Consider the following 21,714-nt stretch of genomic DNA (forward strand, 5'->3'; position numbering starts at 1 on the left):
CTCTTTTATGATTCAGGAGATAAACGTGTAATGCAGTGATGGGCAAACTCTTCCCCGAGGGCCAGATCCAGGCTGTAGCTTGCCCATCACTGCCTTAAGCAATTCCGTAGTCCAGTGATTCCCAAAGTGGGTGCCACTGCCCCCCGGTGGGTGCTGCAGCGATCCAGCGGGGCGGTGATGGCCACAGGTACATTTATCTTTCCTATTAATTGCTATTAAAATTTAAAAAAAAATTAATTCCCAGGGGGCTAAGTAATATTTTTTCTGGAAAGGGGGCGGTAGGCCAAAAAAGTTTGGGAACCACTGAACTAGTCACTACATCTGGATGTGGGCACGTGGTGATTAGAGAATTGCTTAAGGCAGTGATGAGCAAACCACGGCCTGGATCTGGCCCACAGGGAATAGTTTGCCCATCACTGGTGTAATGATTTACATTACAGTAATGTTTACATTACATTACAGTTTTCTACCATGACCTCCACATTCTTGGGGCATTCTATTGTGACTTGGCTAGACATCTATTCTGTTTATTTTGCCTTTTCTTTTATTGTGACTTTTCTTCCTTCTTGCCTCCTAGGTCACTTTCTTATTCACCGACCGAGGGATTCCAGATGGTCATCGTCATATGAATGGATATGGATCTCATACCTTCAAACTGGTTAATGCCTCGGGAGAAGCAGTTTACTGCAAATTCCATTATAAGGTGAGTTTAAGCTACCTTTCCAAATATAATAATCAGGATTTTTAAGAATCTCTCATTCAACAAATATTTATTGAGTTTATCTGATGTGCAAAGAAAAAAGTAAACGAATGCTTCTGGAGGGTTGAAACAAAATTCTCCTATTTTTTTTTCTCATAGAATCAAGTTCCATTCTTTGCTTTTGGAAGGTACTAAATTATAGAATTTTAAGGCTGAAAGAACCTTGTAAACAACCTCCTTCAACCTCCCCCCCCCTCCACCCCACTTCCCCATTTTGCAGATTGGGTAGCCGAGGTCTAAAACAAGGAAGTAGTTTTTCTGCAAGTGATGAAACTTAGTCAATTACAAAGCTGGGACTAGAACTCAGGCCTCTTGTTATCCAAGTTAAGTGGTTATTTTAGGACATAACACCACCGCTTATTCATTGGAGTGTTTTAAAAGGACCTTTTCTGTATAAGATTCTGATATTCATGATGATGACTACTCGTCATGGAGAACCTCAGAGAGTTTCAGCTTTCATTAAAAGAAAGTCTCTTTGGTCACAATCTGCCTCCCGCCAGAGAGCCACAGGAATGTACTTTTGTAGCACTTACTGAAAAAAGTGAGGTTATATGTCAGCCAATAAAGATTTATTAAATTCTTATTATGGGCCAGGGGATGCCAAAAGATCGCCCCTGCCCTTAGAGATCTTACAGTCGAGTGTGTACTCTGTAAGACATTCGTTTCTTTAACAGATATCAATTAAACACCTGCTAGAAATGTTCTTGCAGAACAAATTGTCAATATAAAGTAGATGAACACAATCCCTTTGCAGTTTAGAAATCAGTATTTCCAAACAGTGTTTAATGACCTAATACCGGATTCAAAATTCGGAGAGCATGTTGGAGAGGATGCTCTCTCTGGGTGGCTTCATTATCCTGAAAATTAGCGATTGACCCTTATGTATTGCCTCATAATCTTTTCATTTGTGGCTTGTTAACTTATTTTTAAAAAACCCTTCCCTTCTATCCTACTATCAATTGTAAGACGAATTCTAAGCAAGGGCTGGGACGGAAGGTTTAAGTGACTTGTCCAGGGTCACCCGGCTAGGAAGTGTCGGAGGTCCGATTGGACCAGGTCCTCCCGACTCCACGCCTGGTGCTCTATCCACTGAGCTACCCAACGTTTGGTCACTGCCAATTAAAGTCGATCTAAATGCTTGTTGTTTTTGTTCTTCTCTCTTAGACTGACCAAGGAATCAAAAATCTTTCTGTCGAAGAGGCTGGAAGACTCGCTCGGGATGATCCCGATTATGGCTTGCGGGACCTCTACAACGCCATCGCGACGGGCAACTACCCGTCCTGGACATTTTACATCCAGGTCATGACCTTCGAGCAAGCAGAAAAATTTCCATTCAACCCGTTTGACCTCACGAAGGTAAAGCCAATGAAAGACTGAGGGGGCCGCCCCGGCTCGCTCAGCTATCCTGCCCCGTGTTCAGCCCCCGGAATGTTGTTGCCCAGAGTTTTCTGAGCACGGTCCATGCTGGCGGGTAAAGCTCGTGTATTTGTCCGGGGCTGCCTGCTGGGGAGGCGCCATCTCCGTTTGCTCCGGGCCCCAAGCTGGACCGTGCCGAGGGCGGCCTCCAGGGCGGCCTCCAGGACGCTCTCTTGGTGCTGATCCTGATCTTTGACTTGTACCGTTGGGGGCGGATTGTCCCAAGTGGGTTTGGCAGGTCTCGCCTTTCTGCCACCTATCATGTGTGTGTCCTTTCCAGATCTGGCCTCACAAAGACTATCCTCTCATCCCAGTGGGGAAGTTGGTCTTAAACAGGAACCCTAGCAATTATTTTGCAGAGGTGGAACAACTAGCCTTCGATCCAAGTAACATGCCACCCGGCATCGAGGCGAGCCCCGATAAAATGCTGCAGGTAAGCCTGGGGGGTTTGTATCATCCCAGACCCGCCCTCAAGCCACCCTCACCTTAAGTTGGAGGCTCACTGGGGTGGGTGTGTGGGAATGCTCCGGGGGAGGTCATCGATCAGTCAGTCATTAAACATTTATCGAGCACCTACTCGGTGCCAGGCACTGGCCAAGGATACAAAAAAAGAAGCAAAAGACAATCCCTGTCCTCCAGGAGCTTATAGTCAAATGAGGGAGACCACATGCAAAAAATACATACAAAGTGAGCTACATGTCGGACAAACAGGAAATAATTAAGAGAGGGGTTAGGGGAGGCTTCCTGTAGAAGCTGGGATTTTGGTTGGAACTTAAAGAAAGCTGGAGAAGTTAGTAGTCGGTAGTTGGGGTGGAGGAGGAAGAGCTTTCCAGGCTTTGGAAAGCTTCTGGAGCAGAGAAGATGGAGAACCCTGTTTGTACAACAGACGGTGGGCCGGTGCCGTTGGATCGAAGAGAACGAGTCCTTTACGGTGCCCTCCTACTCCCTCAGGAGCCCCTAAATTCCATTTAATAATGACTAGGGTTAGAGCCAAGTCTAGAAGAAACCGTAAGACTCTGGCGTTTCCTTTTTTAAAATGTGTCTCGGAGAAATATTTGCTCTTTTACAGAATGTCTGGCCCATAGTAGGCGCTCAGTAAATGTTGATTGGTTGATTGATTGATTGATTGTTCAATATCAGTCATTGAAGGATGGCTGGGCCGTTTATTGCCTGGAACAAATAGGCATCAGGATTCTTTGGCCAAAACTCTTCTATTAGTTTACCATTTTGTTAATGGGACTTCTTGGTTTTTCTAGTTTTAAACAGGAAAATATTGATGACATGCAGGTTGAGTTTCTGTTGCTGATGCTTAAGTTGCACACGTTTTGCCTTAACGATTGTCCTTCTAGCCCTAAGTACTGGGTATATTTAGCATAAAGCATGGTGTGAGCCCAAACCACACACTTGTCCCAGGAGGAAAGAATTTTAGCTGCTTCCTTAGATAAGAATTCAATGGGAAAAGAAGTGGTTGAATAAATTACTAAGCAATTATCTGTTTTCTTGATCTGTGCCAGCGAGCCAAGGTTTAACCAGAACGAAACTTTTTATAAACCCATTATGAGACCTGCCACTTGTTTTTTATGTAATAATATATCTTAAGTTACTGGTTAGAGTTATGAACTTAAATAGCTGTAGAAATTAGCCTGAATATTAAGCACTCTTTGTGCCACTCCAGAACTTTTGTTCCGATGTTTTTTTTTGTTTTTGTTTTTGTTTTATTTTAAACCCTTAACTTCTGTGTATTGACTTATAGGTGGAAGAGAGGTGAGGGTAGGCAATGGGGGTCAAGTGACTTGCCCAGGGTCACACAGCTGGGAATTCCGATGTTTGTTAACATGTCCTCAAGGCTTTACCTTCCTATGATGAGTGTCTCCATGCTGTTGGGGGCTGTGCTTTGTAAACTCTGGTTATTTCGTGGCTGTCAGCTTATTTCATTTTGGCGCACTGCTGTCTTCCTTAACTTTTCCTTAATGTTGGATGATTGGACCTGTTCCTGCTATCTCACTTCTCTGAGAAGTGTCCCCAGATACATCAGGAGTGGTGATGGGATGGGAGACTAAGGGACAGGCCATGGCTCTCATTCATGGAGCGCTTGCTTCTTTGGCCCTGTCTTGAGAAGGAGAGAATGGCCAGAGTGGCTCTGGGGCCAAGAAAGAGCCTAGACTGTGCTGTTAGCACAGAGTGGAAAGCATTGACTTAAAGTCCCTGGCACTGGTCTGGAGCGCTGGATTCAGGCTGCAGGTAGAAGGGATTGGTTATTGACCTTAGAGCACTGAGTTAAGGAGTTAAACACAGCTGGATTTTAATCCCAATGCTTGATGGGATTTATTGCATATTAGGCAAGCAAGTCCCCTTTCAATTCTTTGTTTCTTCACAAAACTGGAAAATTAGATCCTATGAGAGAGTTGACTCTGTATCATTATCCTTGTCCTGAAGCATAAGAATCAGGTAACAGGAGGTAGCAAGGTGGCTCAGTGGATTGAGAGGCAGGACTAGAGACAGGAGGTCCTGGGTTCAAATCTGGTCTCAGACACTTCCTGTGTTAGCTTGATAGAAGAGTGGTAAGGGTAGGCAATGGGGGTCAAGTGACTTGTCCAGGGTCACACAGCTTGGAAGTGTCTGAGACCAGATTTGAACCCAGGACCTCCCGTTTCTAGGCCTGGCTCTCAATCCACTGAGCTACCCAGCTGCCCTCCTGTGTTACCTTGGGCAAGTCACTTAACCTCCAATGCCTGGCCCTTACCAATCTTCTGCCTTGGAACCCAATACACAGCACTGATTCTAAGGTGGAAGATAAGGGTTACAAAAACTTCAGTTAACCAGAATGATGAAAGAATTAAACATTTCTTTTAATAGTCCTTTCTGGTTAGTTTAAGTTTAGAATGAAACAGACAACCCTTATCATTTCAACACTTAGCATCTTTCTCAAAGTGATACTACTAATGATAGTTATGTTATTCTCATAATTGATATACGGCTTAAAGATGTACAAAGACATTTTTCTCACTGTCTCATGAATGAGTTTGTATAATATCATCCCCATTTAAAAATGAAGGAACTTGGACTTTATGGGATAAGAGTAACAAATGGAGTGGCCGCTGGGCTGAATCTTTGTCTTCTGACTCTCACGCCCTGTCCTCTTTCCATTTCCTCTCTACGTTTCCCTGCTATAATAAACAGAATATTCTCACCATCATTTAATCTTTTAATATCAGAGATTTTGTACATCGGACTCATTATCTTAATTAACAGTCCAACAATGAGCTGTAGATGTAGAATGTATTTGTGATAGAATTTATTTGGTAGTGAAATCTTGGGGGTGATTTCCCCTTTCTTGAACTAAATAAAGACTAAAATTTGGTTTTATTTTCTTGTCATTGTTTCTTTTAAAAGTGGCATATAGGGGGCAGCCGGGTAGCTCAGTGGCTGGAGAGTCAGGCCTAGAGATGAGAGGTCCTAGGTTCAAATTTGGCCTCAGACACTTCCTAGCTGTGTGACCCTGGATAAGTCTCTTGACCCCCATTGCCTAGCCCTTACCACTCTTCTGCCTTGGAGCCAATACACAGTATTGACTCCAAGATGGAAGGTGAGGGTTGAAAAAAAATTTTTTTTTTTAAAAGTGGCATATAGGAAAAAATCTTTGAAGGTTTCTGTGGGCCTTTGCTTAGTTAGATCCTTTTGAGTTAGTAACTTATATGGGAAAAGAAGCTATAAGAAAATATAATTTGGCTTTGTTTGTAATTTGTGAACAAAAAAAATTGAGATGCTTATCTGTGCAGAATAAATTTTAAAATTAGTTTAACTTGGAATATGTCATGGAGAATAAACAGCTTTTCAATGAAGATTATATATATATATATATATATATAAAATAAAGGATAGACTTGACCCCTGGTGGGGCATATGCAGTATTTTTCAGTCATGATTTTTCATTTGGTGCTTTATGTATTCTTTTCCCTTCTGTTGATTAAACGTAGTAGCTCATCTTTTACAACTTGAAGTAAATAAAGTAAATACATATTCAAATTCATTATTTTAGGGTCGCCTTTTTGCATACCCTGATACTCACCGCCATCGTCTAGGACCCAACTATCTTCACTTACCTGTGAACTGCCCTTACCGAACCCGAGTGACCAACTACCAAAGAGACGGACCCATGTGCATGTTCGACAACCAAGGTATCGCCAAACTCTTTGGGATCCAATGCGAGGACAAGTTTACTTCCAGCTTGATTCCTAGAAGCTTAGCATTTAAATCTGGAAAGTGACCTTTGAAAGGCCATTGAGATACAACCCTGGAGACTTAGAAAGGTTGTGACTTAGGCAGGAACATCCTGGGTAAATGAGGAGCCGCCGCACATAAGAACCCCGCGCGTTCTGGAACTTCATGCTCTTCCCATGACTCCACTTAATGGGGCTCTTTAAGATTTTCCTTCCAGCTTTGTGAAGTCGGAACTATGTTACACTTGAACTATTTTGGCTACTAAAAGGGGAAGTCGATTCAGTGGGAAAAAAAAAAAATCTGTGATTTACCGTCAGTTCCTTGAATTTTCCCGTTTGTCATACCCAGCTAAATTAACTAAGTAATTACTTTAGTCTTTTGAATTCTTGGGTGTCTATGAGAAACTGTTCCCTATTTCCCTCTCCCTTCCCAGCCCCCCAATATACAAAACACATGTCTATGATAGGCCACATGCAACTTCCTAAGATTTATTATGAACTTAACATTGAATATGAACAAAATCAAATAAGTATGCTGTAGAACCTCTCCACTTGAATAAGGTATTTCATTGTGCTCTTGTAGAGCTGAGAAATCTTTGATGTTTCCCCCTGAAGTTGGCCATAGAGAGTCCACCCAGTGCTCCGGAACTTTCCTCTCTCATTCCCTTGGCAATGTACACCAGTGGAGAAACAGGCTGCTTTTCCCTTTTTTTTTTTTAGGTCCATATATTGCCTAGCTTTGTAGCCCATATATTTCCTCGATGGCATCTCTGAAACCTTTTCTCCTACATATTCTCAGATTTATAGTAATTTACTCACTGGTCTTGCTCACCATATGCCTCCCCATTGCCTGATCCTCACCTTCAGTTCTCTGGAGCAATTTTTTTTTTTCATTTTTTTCTTCTCTTTAAAAAAAAATCATTTATTTAATTAATTTAGAATATTTTCCCATGGTTCCATGATTTATGCTCTTTCCCTCCCTTCCTCCTTCCCCGCCTCCCATAGCCTATAAGCAATTCCACTGGGTTTTACATGTATCATTGATCAAGACCTATTTCCATGTTATTAATGTTTGCAATAGAGTGCTCACTTAGAATCTACATCCTCAGTCATATCCCAATGAACCATGTGACCAAGCAAATGTTTCTTTTCTGTGTTTCTACTCCCACAGTTCTTTCTCTGGATGTGGATCTAGAGCAATTTTTGGTTACTTCTTTTGGAGCCGCTTTCACTTTCATTTTGCCCATTTGTCCCTATGCATATTTTAAAATTAAATGAAAATCTACCTCCTCACATTTCTACCTCTCTTTTCCCCTATTTAGAAAGCAAGAAAATTATTTTCGGCCAGGCAAAACAAATTTTCCCTTTGGCCATGCTTTCCCCAAATATGCTTCCATCTGTACTCTGGGTCCATAATGTTTTTCTCAGGAGTAGCAGATTTCATGATGAATCCTCTGGAATTGGTCATTCTTGGATCTTTCAAAGTTCATTGTTTTTACATTGTTTTTGCTATCATATAGATTGTTCTCCTGGCTCTGCTCACTTTACTCTGCATTAGTTCACATAAGCCTTCCAAGGTTTCTCCAAAATCATCTCCATCATCATTTCTTACAGTGTAATAGTATTCGATCACATTCATAGACCATAAAGTGGTTCAACTGCATTTCAAATGTTGGGCCTCCCTTCTGTTTCCAGTTCTACAAAAAGAGCTGCTAGAAAAGTTTGTTTTGCTTAGGACTAATGCCTCTCTTTTAACCTGCCCTTCCTCTTATTTTCCCCCTCTCTTTCCGTCACCCTCTTTTCCCCCCTGTTAAGTAAAATGTATTTCTCTACCTAAGTGTGTGTGCACACATGCATATGTGCTCTCTCCATTGATCAGTTCAGATAAGAGGGGGTTCAGGTATTAATTGTTCTTCCCACCCATTTGTAGAAAGTGATTATGTAAGAGAATTTTCTCTATCTTTCTTGGCAGTGGATTTCTCTTTCCCTCTCTTCTCATTTTTTTAAGATCATCAAAACGGAACAGAACAGGGCAGCTAGGTGGCTCAGTGACTTGACAGCCAGGTCTAGAGATTGAGGTTCTGGGTTCAAATCTATCCTCAGATACTTTGTAGCTGTGTGACTCTGGGCAAGTCACTTAACCCCAGTCGTCTAGCCCTTACTGCCCTTCTGCTTTAGAACCAATATACAGGATTGATTCTACGATGGAAGGTGAGGGTTTAAACAAACAAATAAACTGAACTGAAACATCCCCACGCCCTTTCTCTGACTAGACTCCTCTGACTCTTTATGATGATTGGATACTGAGGGTCATCTCTCCATACTAGAATGTAAACAGTTTCTCTTTCTTTAGTCCCTTATGATTGTTTGCTCATGCTTACCCTGTGCGTTTCTCTTGACTGTTGTGTTTGTACTTCAGCATTTCATGCAGTTCTGGTCTTCTCATCAAGAATTCTTTGAAGTCCTCTGTTTCCTTAAAGGTTAATTTCTCCTCTTCAGCCTCCCCCCCCCCCCATAGGATTGTATTCAGTTTTACTGGGTAAGTTATTCCTGACTGCAAGCCCATATCCTTTGCCTTTTGGAATATTATATTCCAAGTTATTCATGCCTTCAAAGTAGTGGTTGCTAAATCATTTATGATCCTGATTGGTGCGCCTTGGTACTTGGTACTTGACTTCTTTCTTTCTGGCTGTGTATAGTGTCTTTTCTTTGACTAGAAGCTCTAGATTTTGTCTATAATGTTCCTGGGAATTCCTTTCAGAAGGTGACCAACGGATTCTTTCAATCTTTACCTTGCCCTCTGGTTCTAAGAAATAATGGGCCATTTTCTTTTGAGATTTCATTAAAAAAAAATGATACATGGCTCTTTTTTCCATGGGGAGAGGGTGGGGCAGGGTGGAGTGACAGATGACACTCAGCAGAGATTCTTTTTTTTTTTTTTAACATCCTTATCTTTTATCTTAGTATCAATTCTAAGACAGAAGAGCAGCAAGAGCTACGCAATTAGGGTTAAGTGACTTGCCCAGGGTCACACAGCTAGGAAGTATCTGAAGCCATATTTAAACCCAGGTCCTTTTGACTCCAAGTCTGATGCTTTATCCACTGCGCTACCTAACTGACTCAGTCCATAGATTCTTACATTATTTCTCTTTAATCTCTTTTCTAGGTCATTCATTTTTGCTATGAGATTCCTGAAAATATCTTCCATTTTTTCAGTCTTTTGACTCTCATTTACTCTTGTGGTGTCATTGGTTTCTATTTGGTTCATTCCAATTTATAGGAAGTTTGTTGCTTGAGTAAGGTTTGTACCTCCTGTGCCAAACCGTTCATTCCTTTTCCATTTCTTTTGACCATAACTCTCCTATCTTTTCTACTTTTTCTCCAACCACCCATTCTCATTTCATTCATAAAAAGTAGTTCTGATTCTTTTTTTTTCACTCACACTTCATTTCTTTCTTCCTTTCTTCCTTTCTTTCTTTCTTTCTTTCTTTCTTTCTTTCTTTCTTTCTTTCTTTCTTTCTTTCTTTCTTTCTTTCTTTCTTTCTTTCTTTCTTTCTTTCTTTCTTTCTCTCTCTCTCTCTCTCTCTCTCTCTCTCTCTCTCTCTCTCTCTCTCTCTCTTTCTTTCTTTCTTTCAAAATTTAAATCCTTCCATCTTGGAGTCAATACTGTGTATTGGCTCCAAGGCAGAAGAGTTGTAAGGGTAGGCAATGGGGGTCAAGTGACTTGCCCAGGGTCACCCAGCTGGGAAGTGGCTGAGGCCAGATTTGAACCTAGGACCTCCCGTCTCTAGGCCTGGCTCTCAATCCACTGAGCTACCCAGCTGCCCCCTCACACTTCATTTCTTCCAGGAATTCTAATTGAACTTGTGCCCCAGCTGTTTTTGTCCCTGTAGGATCTATCAATTTTTCCTACTAATATTCTAGTTAATATGTGCTTGATTCATGTTTTCTTTGGAGCTATTAATTCTTATACATTTTAATATATTTTCATATTTTCCATATTAATCTGAATTACATTTTCAATTAAAAAACTAACTTTTGTTAAGCAATTATACTGTATTAGGGACTAGGCTAACAGGCAAAATTGAAACAGTCCTAGGGTCATAAATGTAGAATTAGAAGAGGTCTCAGAACCCATTTCTCCCCACCACCTTTGGTCTTTTTCTGGATTCTCTCATGTGAAAATATCATATTAATATGCAATGCTAAGACTCCTCCATCTCCTTTTTTTACCTATCCTTTTTCTTTTTCTTTTTTTTTTTAACCCCTACCTTCACTCTTAGACTTGATACTATGTATTGATTCCAAGGCAGAAGAGTGGTAAGGGCTAGGCAATTGGGGTTAAGTGACTTGGCCAAGGTCACACAGATAGGACATATTTCTTTTTTTAATAAAGTATCCCTTTTCAGAGTCCAAAGGATCCCATACTACCATGTCTCATTGATATCTTTGATGTTAAATTAACTTCCTTCATGAGGATTTCCAGTTAATTTTACTTGTTAAACCTGATTGGTGTATTTATATACAGAAATTAGAACTTGCTTTTTTTTTTTATCTCCTATAACTTTCTGGACATGGCTACTGCTGTTTTAGTTCCTTTCTAAGGTATGTAGCTTTGTTGGTACATGTAGGTGGTTTTTGTCCCCTTTTAATTTTTATCTTAAAACCCTTTTGATTAGATTCGTAAAACTCCCACTCTTGTAGCCATTGTTTGATGCATCCCATCCTTGGCCACGAGCCCATCATTGTTATTGTTTTATTTTCAGCTCTGGCTCAAAAACTGAGATCCGAAACTAGGGACCACAAGTTGGTGTTGCTTCATTTCTTTTATTTTTTAGGGAGGTTGAACATGTTCAAGTTATCATTTACAATGTGAGGTTTTTATTTTGTAAATTTGTTATTTCCTTTTATAACTGGGGGTTAGGGTTTTTTTTTTCCTTAAATATTTTTCTCCATCTCTTATAAAGTTGAGAAGTTGTTTTGTGTTACACTTATGGTACATTTACAGAAATGGTTTCCCAACCTATTCTTTTCCTTCTTATCTTGACTATATTCTTTCTTGTTAGAAAGACATTTTTACTTTTTCAGTAATTGAGTACCATGCGCCATGTCCTCAGGTAGTCTTCCTTTTGCTCAATAAAAAGAATTTTGCACTTCCACAATCGAGATGAATATTCTCTTTTCTTCCATTTTCTACATGTTCTTTTAGAGCAGTGGTTCCCAACCTTTTTTGGCCCACCGCCCCCTTTCCAGAAAAAATATTACTTAGCACCCTTGGAAATTATGAAACTATCTATTGAACTCAGAATAGAATGTAATACAAAAAAAGTGTTGCCATCACTGCTTCCCTGGATTGCTGCAGCACCCACCAGGGGGCAGTAGTGCCCACTTTGGGAATCATTGTTTTAGATGTTTAAATTTATATTCCAGCTAGAATTTAAAGTGTTACATTGTGTGAAGTCTGAGTCTGAGGCTACTTTTTTTTTATTGTGTCACTAGCCATTTCCCTCCAAGAGTCTTTATTTGATTTATACCATCTCTGTTTTTTTTTTCTATACTTTAACATGAATCTTTTACATATATATGTATATGTATACATATATATTTAAAAAACCTTTTTCTTCCATTTTAGAATCAATACTGTCTCTTGGTTTCAAGGCAGAACAGCAGTAAGGGCTACGCAATGGGGGTGAAGTGACTTGCCCAGGGTCACACAACTAAGTAGTATCTGAGGCCAGAATGAACCCAGGATCTCCCATCTCCAGGCCTGGCTCTCAATCCACTGAGCCACCTAGTTGCCCCTTTTTATATAGAGTTGATGTGATGACTGGGTTCTGTATTTTATGACTCAGTTTTATAACAACTCCTTTTGAATATGTTCTCAAATTTAGAAGTGCAAGGGCCCACTCATCAGATTCTTTATGACTTTATCAAGTTCTTATCCTAAATACACCATTTTATGCCCACAAAATTAAAAAAAAAATCTTTTTATTTAAGTTGGCTATTTTATCTTTCAAAAGCTCCTCTAAGAGTTCTCCCTCTAGCTATAACTAGCCATACATACATGCATGTATGTATGAACATATATACACCCACACATACCTGTACATTTTTTATCCAATGTTTTTATCATGTGACGATCATATTCAGGTCACTTATCTAGACAGAACTTATGTGGTGTAACATGGTCTAAACCTCTCTTACTTTTGCTCGATTGCTTTCCAGTTTTCCCAGCTGTTCTCTCTCTCTTAAACAAACAAACAAACAATAATCCCCCCTTTCCCCCTTACCTTTGGTTTTAGAGCTGATATTAAGCGTTGGTTCTGGGTACAAGAGTGCGAGGGTTCGGCGATTGGGGCGAAGGGCCTCGCCCAGGGTCACCCAGCGAGGAAGCGCCCGGTCCATATTCAGAGCCAGGTTTCTCGGGTCCACGCCTGGCTCTCTACTTAGTCCTTCTCTTGGAGAAGAGCCTTTTCTTAGGAGCTAATCCGGCTCAGGACTTTTAAGCTGCTTCTGTGAGAATTAGACGTCTGTCCCCTGACTTTGTTCCAGCTGCGCTGCCGGTGGGCGCTTCCTGCACGGGAGTCTCGGGGAGCCTTCGGGTCCGCACGGTTCCGGCTGATGTGGGTCAGGAGGCCCCAGCTTATTCTGGGCAGAGCCCCAGGCCTGTGGCACGCTTTCTGTTCTGAGCATCTCTTCTTCTGTTCCTTCCCAGGCGGGGCTCCCAACTACTACCCCAACAGCTTTGGGGCTCCCCAGGACTCGCACATGGCCCTGGAGCACCGCTTCCGGACCTCGGGCGATGTGCAGCGCTACAACAGCGCCAACGAGGACAACGTCACCCAGGTCAGGGGCTCTGCGGCCTCCCTCTGGGGGCTTCCCCATTCTGGGCTCTTCTTCCCTTGTGCCATGGCCAGGAGCCGGATGTGGCTTCTGTTTGGGAAAAGTCAAGCCGCCGCCCCAGGCCCATGAAGGAGAGACGAGGCTTCTTTTTCACGGCTGGCCTCCTGGGGAGGGGGGGGGGAGTCTTGGCTGCAGGCTTGACCGGGGTGGGTGGAGGATGCTGGATCAGACTTGGTGCAGCTCCCCTGGGCTTCCCAGCCTTGCTGACTCCTTACATTGGGCGGGTGGGGGCAGCCTTTGGGGCATAATGAATGCATTGCCCGAGGGCAGAGCTGCCCCCCTCACTTCCCTCCTTTGCTGCCTGGCCTAGTCTCAGTCCCCCCAGGGCTGAGCTCTGAGTCTACAAAGGGTTTTCCCAACATCCGCGCCTGGAACCTCCCAATGGGCTTTTGTGAAAGATACGGCAGGCGTGAGCGTGCCTCCTTTTGGGGGGAGGCTGAGAGAGGGTGTCCTTCGCCTGCCACAGCACCTCCAGGACAGGTTGGGGGCTCCCGGCTCCCAGGTCCAGCGCCCCCTTGCTGAGGCTCCTCAGAGGTCCCCGGGGCGCTTAGCTTTTCCCCCAGGCTGCGCTGACCCTTTGGCTTTCCGTGCCCCTCTGTCTGCTCAGGTGAGAGAATTCTACAGAAGGGTGCTGAACGAGGGCCAGCGCCAGCGCCTGTGTGAGAACATCGCCCAGCACCTGAAGGACGCCCAGCTGTTCATCCAGAAGAAAGCCGTGAGTGATCTTGGCGTGGAAGGCCCAGTGCCAATGCGGGGGGCCTCCCTGTGGGCTTGTGGGAAGGCGAGGCTGGAGGGACCAGAACAGGAGGCTGATATTGGGGAGCTGAAGCGTCGTCCCCTTCTTTATGCACTGATGGGAGGCATGAGGCCCTCCGGGGCTCTTCTTCCTCCCCTCCAGCCTGCTGGGGCTCTGGGTGCCCCCCTCGTCCTTGGGTTGATGCTTCCTTAGCCTTGGATACAGGTTTCATAACAGACTTCCCAAGCTGCAGCCCGCGGGGCGCCTAATGTGCCCTTGTCTCTGGAGAGCGCCGGGGCCGACCTTGTTAAGAAGTCAAGAAGAACCGGACTGAGGTGACGCTGGCTCGCTTCAGTGCTGTTTTCTCCCAGCTTTTGGGGAAAAGCCCCCTTTGTGAAATGCTTGAGAGAGAGAGAATTCCCACCTGGGCTCTGGGCTCACAGGGGCTCCTGTGACATTTGTGGATGGTGCCGTGGCAGGTCGGGGCTCCTCCGGCTGTTTTCTAATCTTCCCTTTATAGAGGAAGCTGGGTCTGCTCTTTTGGGGGCCTGGAGTTCTGCCTCTCCCAAAGCCTTCTTCACTGCCTCAGGGGAGGCACTGCTAACCCCTACAGTCCGACCCAAAGCAGTATTTCTCTGCGGGCCTCTGCCCTAAGGCAAGGGTCTCGGCTGGCCCGAGGCTCTGGCCGGTCCTGCCTTCACGGAGGACTCTGGCCACATCGAAGCTCCTTCCAGAATCCTGGACATCGATGAAATGGTAGATGAAATCGTAGCTTTCGGCGTGATGGGGACCCCTTCCCGGGCCGCCGTGCCCATTCCTTGCCCCTAGACTAAGAGTTGCGCAATGGCTTGTGTCCTTAGTGTTTGTCACTTGGTTCCAGGTAAAAAACTTCAGCGATGTGGATAGCGAGTACGGGCGCCGCATCCAGGTGCTCCTGGATAAATACAACGCGGAGGGGCACCAGGTAAGCGCCCGGCGAGGGGAGGGCGGCCCCCCCTTAGCAGCTTTGCCCTAAGTGGGAGCCGCCATCGCTGTCGGGAAGAAAGGAAGGTTATGCGTGAGCGAGCCGTACATGGTCACAGCCACGCAGTGAAGGGAGTAGGTCCAGCAGCTCCTGAAATGGGCTCTCCCATGGGGCCGGCTTTTCTCGTGTGAGCACTAGTAGTAATCCTTCCTCTCGCTGCCGAGACTCGCTCGCTGACTTTCTGCCCTTCTACCTTGCTTGGTTAAACGGAGGCTGAGAGGTTCCTGGCTTGAGCATCGCCCCGTCCCAGGGCCTGGCTGGACATCGCTGACCCAGCCACACCGGGCCCTATTTAGACTTAGAATTCAAAGAGACCCAGATTACCTCGTTGGAGCCCCTCATCTTTACTGCCGAGGAGCCCCAGGCCCAGGGGGGCAGGAGCTTGCCCAACGTCACACCCCCCCAGAGGGCAGGGACTCGGTCCTGGACAGTCTGCATCTAGTTCTGTCCTAAGAGGGAAACCGAGTCACTGCCCTTGTGCCTGGCTGGGAAATTAATTTGTCTCGTTCTTTTGAATAGAAGGCGATTCACACCTATGCCCAGGCTACTCATTTGACTGCGAAGGAAAAAGCGAATCTCTGAGCTCATCGGAGGCGTCTCTTCACAGCTCGAGAGTGATTTTACAGATGAAGCTACAAGAGGTTACTCCGTAGGGTCAGTTACTACACATACAGCATGTCTGTTTGCCAGATACCCAGAGAAAGGCCTTGCTTTGTAGAAATAGTCACATTTTGCCACAAATAATGATGATTGCCCTTTCATACTTTGGACCCCACGTTTATTACTTGGGGAAAATAATTTTTCGTGTTTATGTTGGAAATGAAGGTTAATCCAGTGCCATTTACAAAGTGTCTTTTGTTGCTGATGGCTGATTTCATTTGACATGAACGGAGGAAAATTGCTTAGTGGAATTATCAATTTATCTGATAAAAATGACCTCAAGAAATTAATGTTTTCATCTCACCTCATTGCTTCTTAGACAAGAAGAAAAAAGATTTTCTGGATGGATCAGTGTTTTAAAAAATCAGTTTCCTTGTAGGGAAGACATTTTGTGGAGCACTTTTTTCAGGAATCTGCCTCTATCATGTATGTCGAGGTCATTGTTTCTCCTTGGAAATTGTCATCCTCTAGTTTTCTTTTATCTTCAAATTATGTTTGTATTAATGACGTATTGATTTTTACAAATTAATTGATTTGTAATCCTATTTGCATTTTACAGTAAAATAATCTCTAAGCAAATGGTGTTTGGTTTCTTTCTTCTGTTGTGATCAAATGGATGGTAAAACTTGCCAACTGCAGGGGCAGCTAGAGAGCATAGTGTTTGGAGAGCCAGCCTGGGAGACAGGAGGTCCTGGGTTCAAATCTGGCCTCAGACACTTACTAGCTGTGTGACCCTGGGCAAGTCACTTAACCCCCATTGTTTAGTGCTTACCACTCTTCTGCCTTGGAATCAATATTAATTCTAAGATGAAAGGATTTAAGAAAAAAAAAAAACAAATTTGCCAACTGCAACTGAGTCTTCAATATAATTCACTAATACAATTCTTTTATTATGTGTATGCTGTGTGTAAAACAGCATGATGAGGACCTGGGAATGACCCAATCCCTGCCTCCAAGGATCTGACATTCTAATGAGGAACTCCTTCCTTGGCTAAGCCCTTGTTCAGACCCAACTCCTCTAGGATATCCACGATCAGAGCTTTTGACTTGGAATTGGACCTTGATGATTTAATCCTAACCCCTCGTCATACAGATGTGGAGACTGAGGCCAGAGAGGCAGAGGCTTCAGTTCAAGGCCACTGAGACAGCAAACAGCAGGGTTAGGATTTCAATGATGGTAATAACATCTAGGGCAGCTAGATGGTGCAGTGGGTAGAGCATGATGCCAGGAGTCAGGAAGACTCATTTTTGTGAGTTCAAATCTGGCCTCAGATGCTAGCTGTGTGACCTTGGGTGAGTCACTGAACCTCGTTTGCCTCAATTTCCTCACCTACAAAATGAGCTAGCGAAGGAAATGGCAAACTATTCTAGTATATCTCCTAAGAAAAGCCCAAATAGGGTCACAAAGAATCGGACATGATCAAAGACAACTGAATGGCAAAAAAAAAATAGCATTTATGTAATGCTTTGATGTTTAAAATGTCCTTTATGAAGATTGTCTCACTCAATCCTCACAAAAAGTTCTTTATTGGGGCAGATGGGTAGCTCTGTGGATTGAGAGCCAGGCCTAGAGATGGGAGGTCCTGGGTTCAAATCCGGCCTCAGACACTTCCCAGCTGGGTGACCCTGGGCAAGTCACTTGACCCCCATTGCCCACCCTTACCACTCTTCCACCTAGGAGCCAATACACAGGGTTTAAGGGTTTAAAAAAAAAGTTCTTTATTAACCCCATTTGACAGGTGAGGAAACCAGTAAAGAACTTTGTCCGTGATTATCCGGCTGGTTAGTGTCTGAGATGGGGTTTGACTTTACGTTGTCCTGACCCCATGTCTAGTTCTAGCACTGGGGCAACCTGGATCCTGATTTGAACCGAGATCTAGATTCCAAATCCAGTATACTTAGCACTATGCCACAGCTGACCACTGGTGTGTGTGTGTGTGTGTGTGTGGGGGCAGCCAAAGAAAAGCACACTGACCAATGAGGGGGGATATTCTATTAGACAACCTGGGACCTAAGGGGACAAAGGGGGCTGGTGCGGGATGGGGAATTAGCTGTAGGTCAGCCCTTCTCAACAAACACCTTTAAGAAGCGATTTGTCATTTTTTTCTTCTCAATAGAATGTTTTGGTGGTTTTTCTTCTTCATCTTTTAAGTTAGGCACTTTATTTCTTTAGTTCAGGGGTCGGCAATGTATGGCTCTCGAGCCATATCTGGCTCTTTTGAGGGCCAGCTATGGCTCTTTCTGCAGGAGCCACAAAGTCCATTTTTTTTCAGGCGCTGTTACAGGAGCGGCACTGTGAGCACTGTACGGCTCTCACGAAATGACATTTTAAAAAATGTGGTGTTTATGGCTCTCACGGCCAAAAAGGTTGCCGACCCCTGCTTTAGTTATTTCTGCTTAATACACCTTAAAGCAACCCTGTTCTCACAGTTTCTCTTCCTTATCCTTAGAAGCATCAGACCCTAAAAGAGGGTATAAGGACAGATGCTTTGCTCCATGGGAGAAGTTTCCCTTTATCCTTGATCAGGAAGTCCAGTTGTGCCCCTGGTTCTCCCTGTGATCAATTGTTCAATCAAGTTATTAAATGCTGACTCTGTGCCAGGTTTTACGCTAAGTCCTGTGGAGTCAAAGACAAAAGCCCGTCTTTGCTCTTGAGGAGCCTACAGTGTAATGAGGGAGACAACAAGCAAACAGCTATGTACAAACAAGACGTATGTATGTAAGAGGGTGGTTTAGGGGATGAGGCCAGACAATTAAGGTAGGGCCAGTATCAGAAGATTAGCTGGTTTGGGAAGGCCCACAGAGCCCAGTTCAGGCAGATCCTGAATCTGAGATGACACACACACAGACCACTCAGTAACGGGGATGGATGTTGTATTTATTATAACAAGGAAAGGCTAGATGGGATTTTGGATAACCCTGACACTAACCCCCCTCCCCTCCCACATCTAAATGTCCCTTCGCCGGGAGTCTTCACAGAGTTTGAGCTATACTAATCCTTACCTAACTAATCTAAAGATCCCAGGCCCTAATCTAGCTAAGCCTGTACTAAACCAACCCCCCTTAGATGGTAATAGAGGCAGTGGTCTGTGGCAAACTTAACAGGGCCCAGGAAGAGGTTCTGGATCCAAGCAGGAACCAGACGTAATCTTATAAACAGATGCCAGATGGTTCAGGATCACACAGGAGCTACAGTAGATAACGACAGGTCAGCAAGGCAGCAGGGCAGGATGGGGAGTCAGTGTAGTATAAGGTAATCAGCCACTGAGGAAAAGGAGCCAGGCTCTGCAGGTCAAACCAGAGAAAAGACCCTCAAGCCTCAGTTAACTCTCTGACCCTCACTCCCACATTCTAGAATCCTTTCCTGCCTCTGCATCTCCCTGCAGATCCACCTCACATGCTCGAATCCTCTTCCTCATAACACGTAGGATGAATTATTATAATAATTAGAAATAACAAAGTGAAGACACTCGAATTAGGAGGGGTTGGGAAAGGCTTCCTGTAGAAGATGCTCTTTTAGTTGGGACCTGAAGGAAGGCAGAGAAGTCAGGAGGCAGAGATGAGGAGGGAGAACCTTCTAGTTATGGGGGATGGCCAAGGAAAATGTCTAGAGTCTAGAGGGAGGATGACTTGTCTGAGGAACAGCAAAGAGGCTGGTGTGACTGGATTGAAGAGTATGTGGGAAGAGAAAGGGTGTAGGAAGACTGAAAATTTGGGGAAGGGCAGTTTTGATCTTGGAGGTGATAGAGAGTCACTGAAGTTTCCTGAGGAGAGGGCTAACACGGTCAGGTCTATGTTTTTGGAAGATCACCTAGATAGCTGATTGCAGGATGGGTTGGGGTAGGGACAGACTCGAGGCTGGCACACTCATCTGCAAGGCCATTGCTATAGTCCAGGTGTGAGGTGAGGAAAGGAGGGGCAGCATCAGAAGATGGAATGGGACATATTTGAGAGATGTTACAATGGTAAAACTGGCACTGGCAACATTGAATATGGCTATGGGTTGGGTAAAAGAGTGAGAAGTCAGGGTTGCAAGATAGGGAGGATGATGGTATCCTCTGTAATAATAAGGAAGTTCAGAAGGGAAGAACATTTTTGGGAAAAGATAATGAGTTCAGTTTTGGAGGTGCTGAGTTGTAGATGTCTTAGACAATTAGATATGCAAGGCAGGAAGTCAGCAGAGAAGTTAGAGCTTGATAATCATATTTGAGAATCATTAGCATAAAGATGGTAATTAAGTCCATGGGAACTGATGAGTTCACCAAGTGACACAATATAGAGGGAGAAAAGAAGAGGGCCAAGAATGGAGCCTTGTGGACACCTACAGTGAGTGAATAAATCTTGGATAAGGATCCAGCAAAGGAGACGGAGAAGAAACAATCAAATAGGTAGGGAGGAGAACCAAGATTGAGGGAGAGTCTGAAAACCTAAAAAGAAGGGAAAATGGTAATTATTTTTTTTTGCCACGGAATTACCATTTGCTGTGGAGGACCATGATCTCACACCTTTCTGGATACCATGTGTTCTTAGGAGCTCTATTCCTTTCTTCCTGAGGGTTGTGATTTCTCTGAGCACCAAATCCCAACATATTGTAGCCATTGTCTTGTCCCCATCTCCCATTACAGAATGTCCCCTTAGTCTTGATGTACTCTTCATTGTAACCCTTTCCTACCATTGGATCAAGATTTCTGCCTTTCTTTCCCTCCTTCCACCTTTCTTTCTCTTCATTTTGTTATAAACAAAAGGGGGTCCTAGGGAGATATAGAGATATAATGATGTGAATGTATCTATCTGTATTCTCCTCAGCTGCAGATGATGAAGGAACACCAACTCCGATCACCCTTGACAGTTGCTATAATTTTCCCTTTCTCTCTAACAGTTGCCCAGGGAGGACCCTCAAGAGGTTAGGTAGATGGATAATCTTTCCAGGTCCAACCTGGTGTTGGATAGATTAATATAGGGCTTTTGATTTGCCTTGGATTACATTTGGTATCTGACTGCATTTGACCCCCTTCCCAAGGGTCTTGATATAAAGATCACTCAGGAAGGTACTTGTTAAAACTCTCTTTATCGATTGAGAGCCAGGCCTAGAGACAGGAGGTCCTAGGTTTGAATCTGGCCTCAGACACTTCCTAGCTGTGTGACCCTGGGCAAGTCATTTAACCCCCATTGCCTAGCCCTGTAACAAATAAAATGAATATAGATATGTATAAAAGATATTAGGGTTTAAAATAAATTAAAAAAACCTCTCTTTATCTATGATCAGGGACAGGATAAACAGGACAAGGATTGGGGATTGGAGACCTATCAATCTATTATCTATAAGTAGTTGACAATGAGGACAGGAGGCTATTGATCAAGTGGAAGCTGGAGATCTACTCTTTCCACTACCTCTGACCCAGCCTGGCCACAGCCAAGCCAGAGAATAGGGAATGCTATTGATGCAGCTGTGTTGGTGATCTTATTCTCTCAGCTTTCTCACTACCAGTGTTTGGTGGTCCACTAGCTCTCAGTCTTTCAGGAAATATTTAGATCTATTCCTACCCTCTTCTTCATAGACCTCCCTGCCTCCCTTCACCACCCACTCTGAGATTTCCCAGTCCAGAGACTCCTGTCCATAGACCTCCAGAGCCCAAAGAGACCTCCAAGTGGCTGTCAGGGGCATTTATACTGTGGAGCCAACTGACATTTGCCCCTGGCTCACAGCACCTGGGAACATTCTGTGTCTTCCAACTGCCTTCCCTGTCATTCAAGGTGGCATCCATCATTTCCCAGATTATGAATATAACTATTTCAGTACCTCCTTTGGCCTTGGGCATTCTCCTACAGTCTTTTTTTTTCCCCTGAGAGATCACAGGAGTGATTTCAACTTTATTATTTACCATTGCCTTCAATAGGGCATATGATTCAGCCTCTTCTGTTATCTGCATCCCCACACCCTGGTAGGCACCTTCCCGTTTTGCTATTTAGTCCCATAAGATCTATTGATTCATCT

At 43.9% G+C, this 21,714-nt stretch overlaps 1 protein-coding gene across 1 annotated transcript in view; it reads left to right on the top strand.

The window, feature by feature from the left end:
• Window positions 1–16,298, top strand: part of CAT (catalase) — a 37,612-nt gene extending 21,314 nt beyond the window's left edge. Inside the window, exons 6-13 of the mRNA XM_044682330.1 lie at window positions 578–703; window positions 1,925–2,116; window positions 2,457–2,609; window positions 6,216–6,354; window positions 13,112–13,242; window positions 13,907–14,014; window positions 14,916–14,999; window positions 15,579–16,298. Of these exons, the coding sequence (XP_044538265.1) occupies window positions 578–703; window positions 1,925–2,116; window positions 2,457–2,609; window positions 6,216–6,354; window positions 13,112–13,242; window positions 13,907–14,014; window positions 14,916–14,999; window positions 15,579–15,641 (996 nt within the window). The 3' untranslated portion in view covers window positions 15,642–16,298. The remainder of the gene's footprint in view (window positions 1–577; window positions 704–1,924; window positions 2,117–2,456; window positions 2,610–6,215; window positions 6,355–13,111; window positions 13,243–13,906; window positions 14,015–14,915; window positions 15,000–15,578) is intronic.
• The last annotated feature ends 5,416 nt before the right edge of the window (window positions 16,299–21,714 follow it).

The sequence above is a fragment of the Gracilinanus agilis genome, chromosome 6 (assembly GCF_016433145.1).
Source record: "Gracilinanus agilis isolate LMUSP501 chromosome 6, AgileGrace, whole genome shotgun sequence".
In the NCBI taxonomy this organism is placed as follows: domain Eukaryota; kingdom Metazoa; phylum Chordata; class Mammalia; order Didelphimorphia; family Didelphidae; genus Gracilinanus; species Gracilinanus agilis.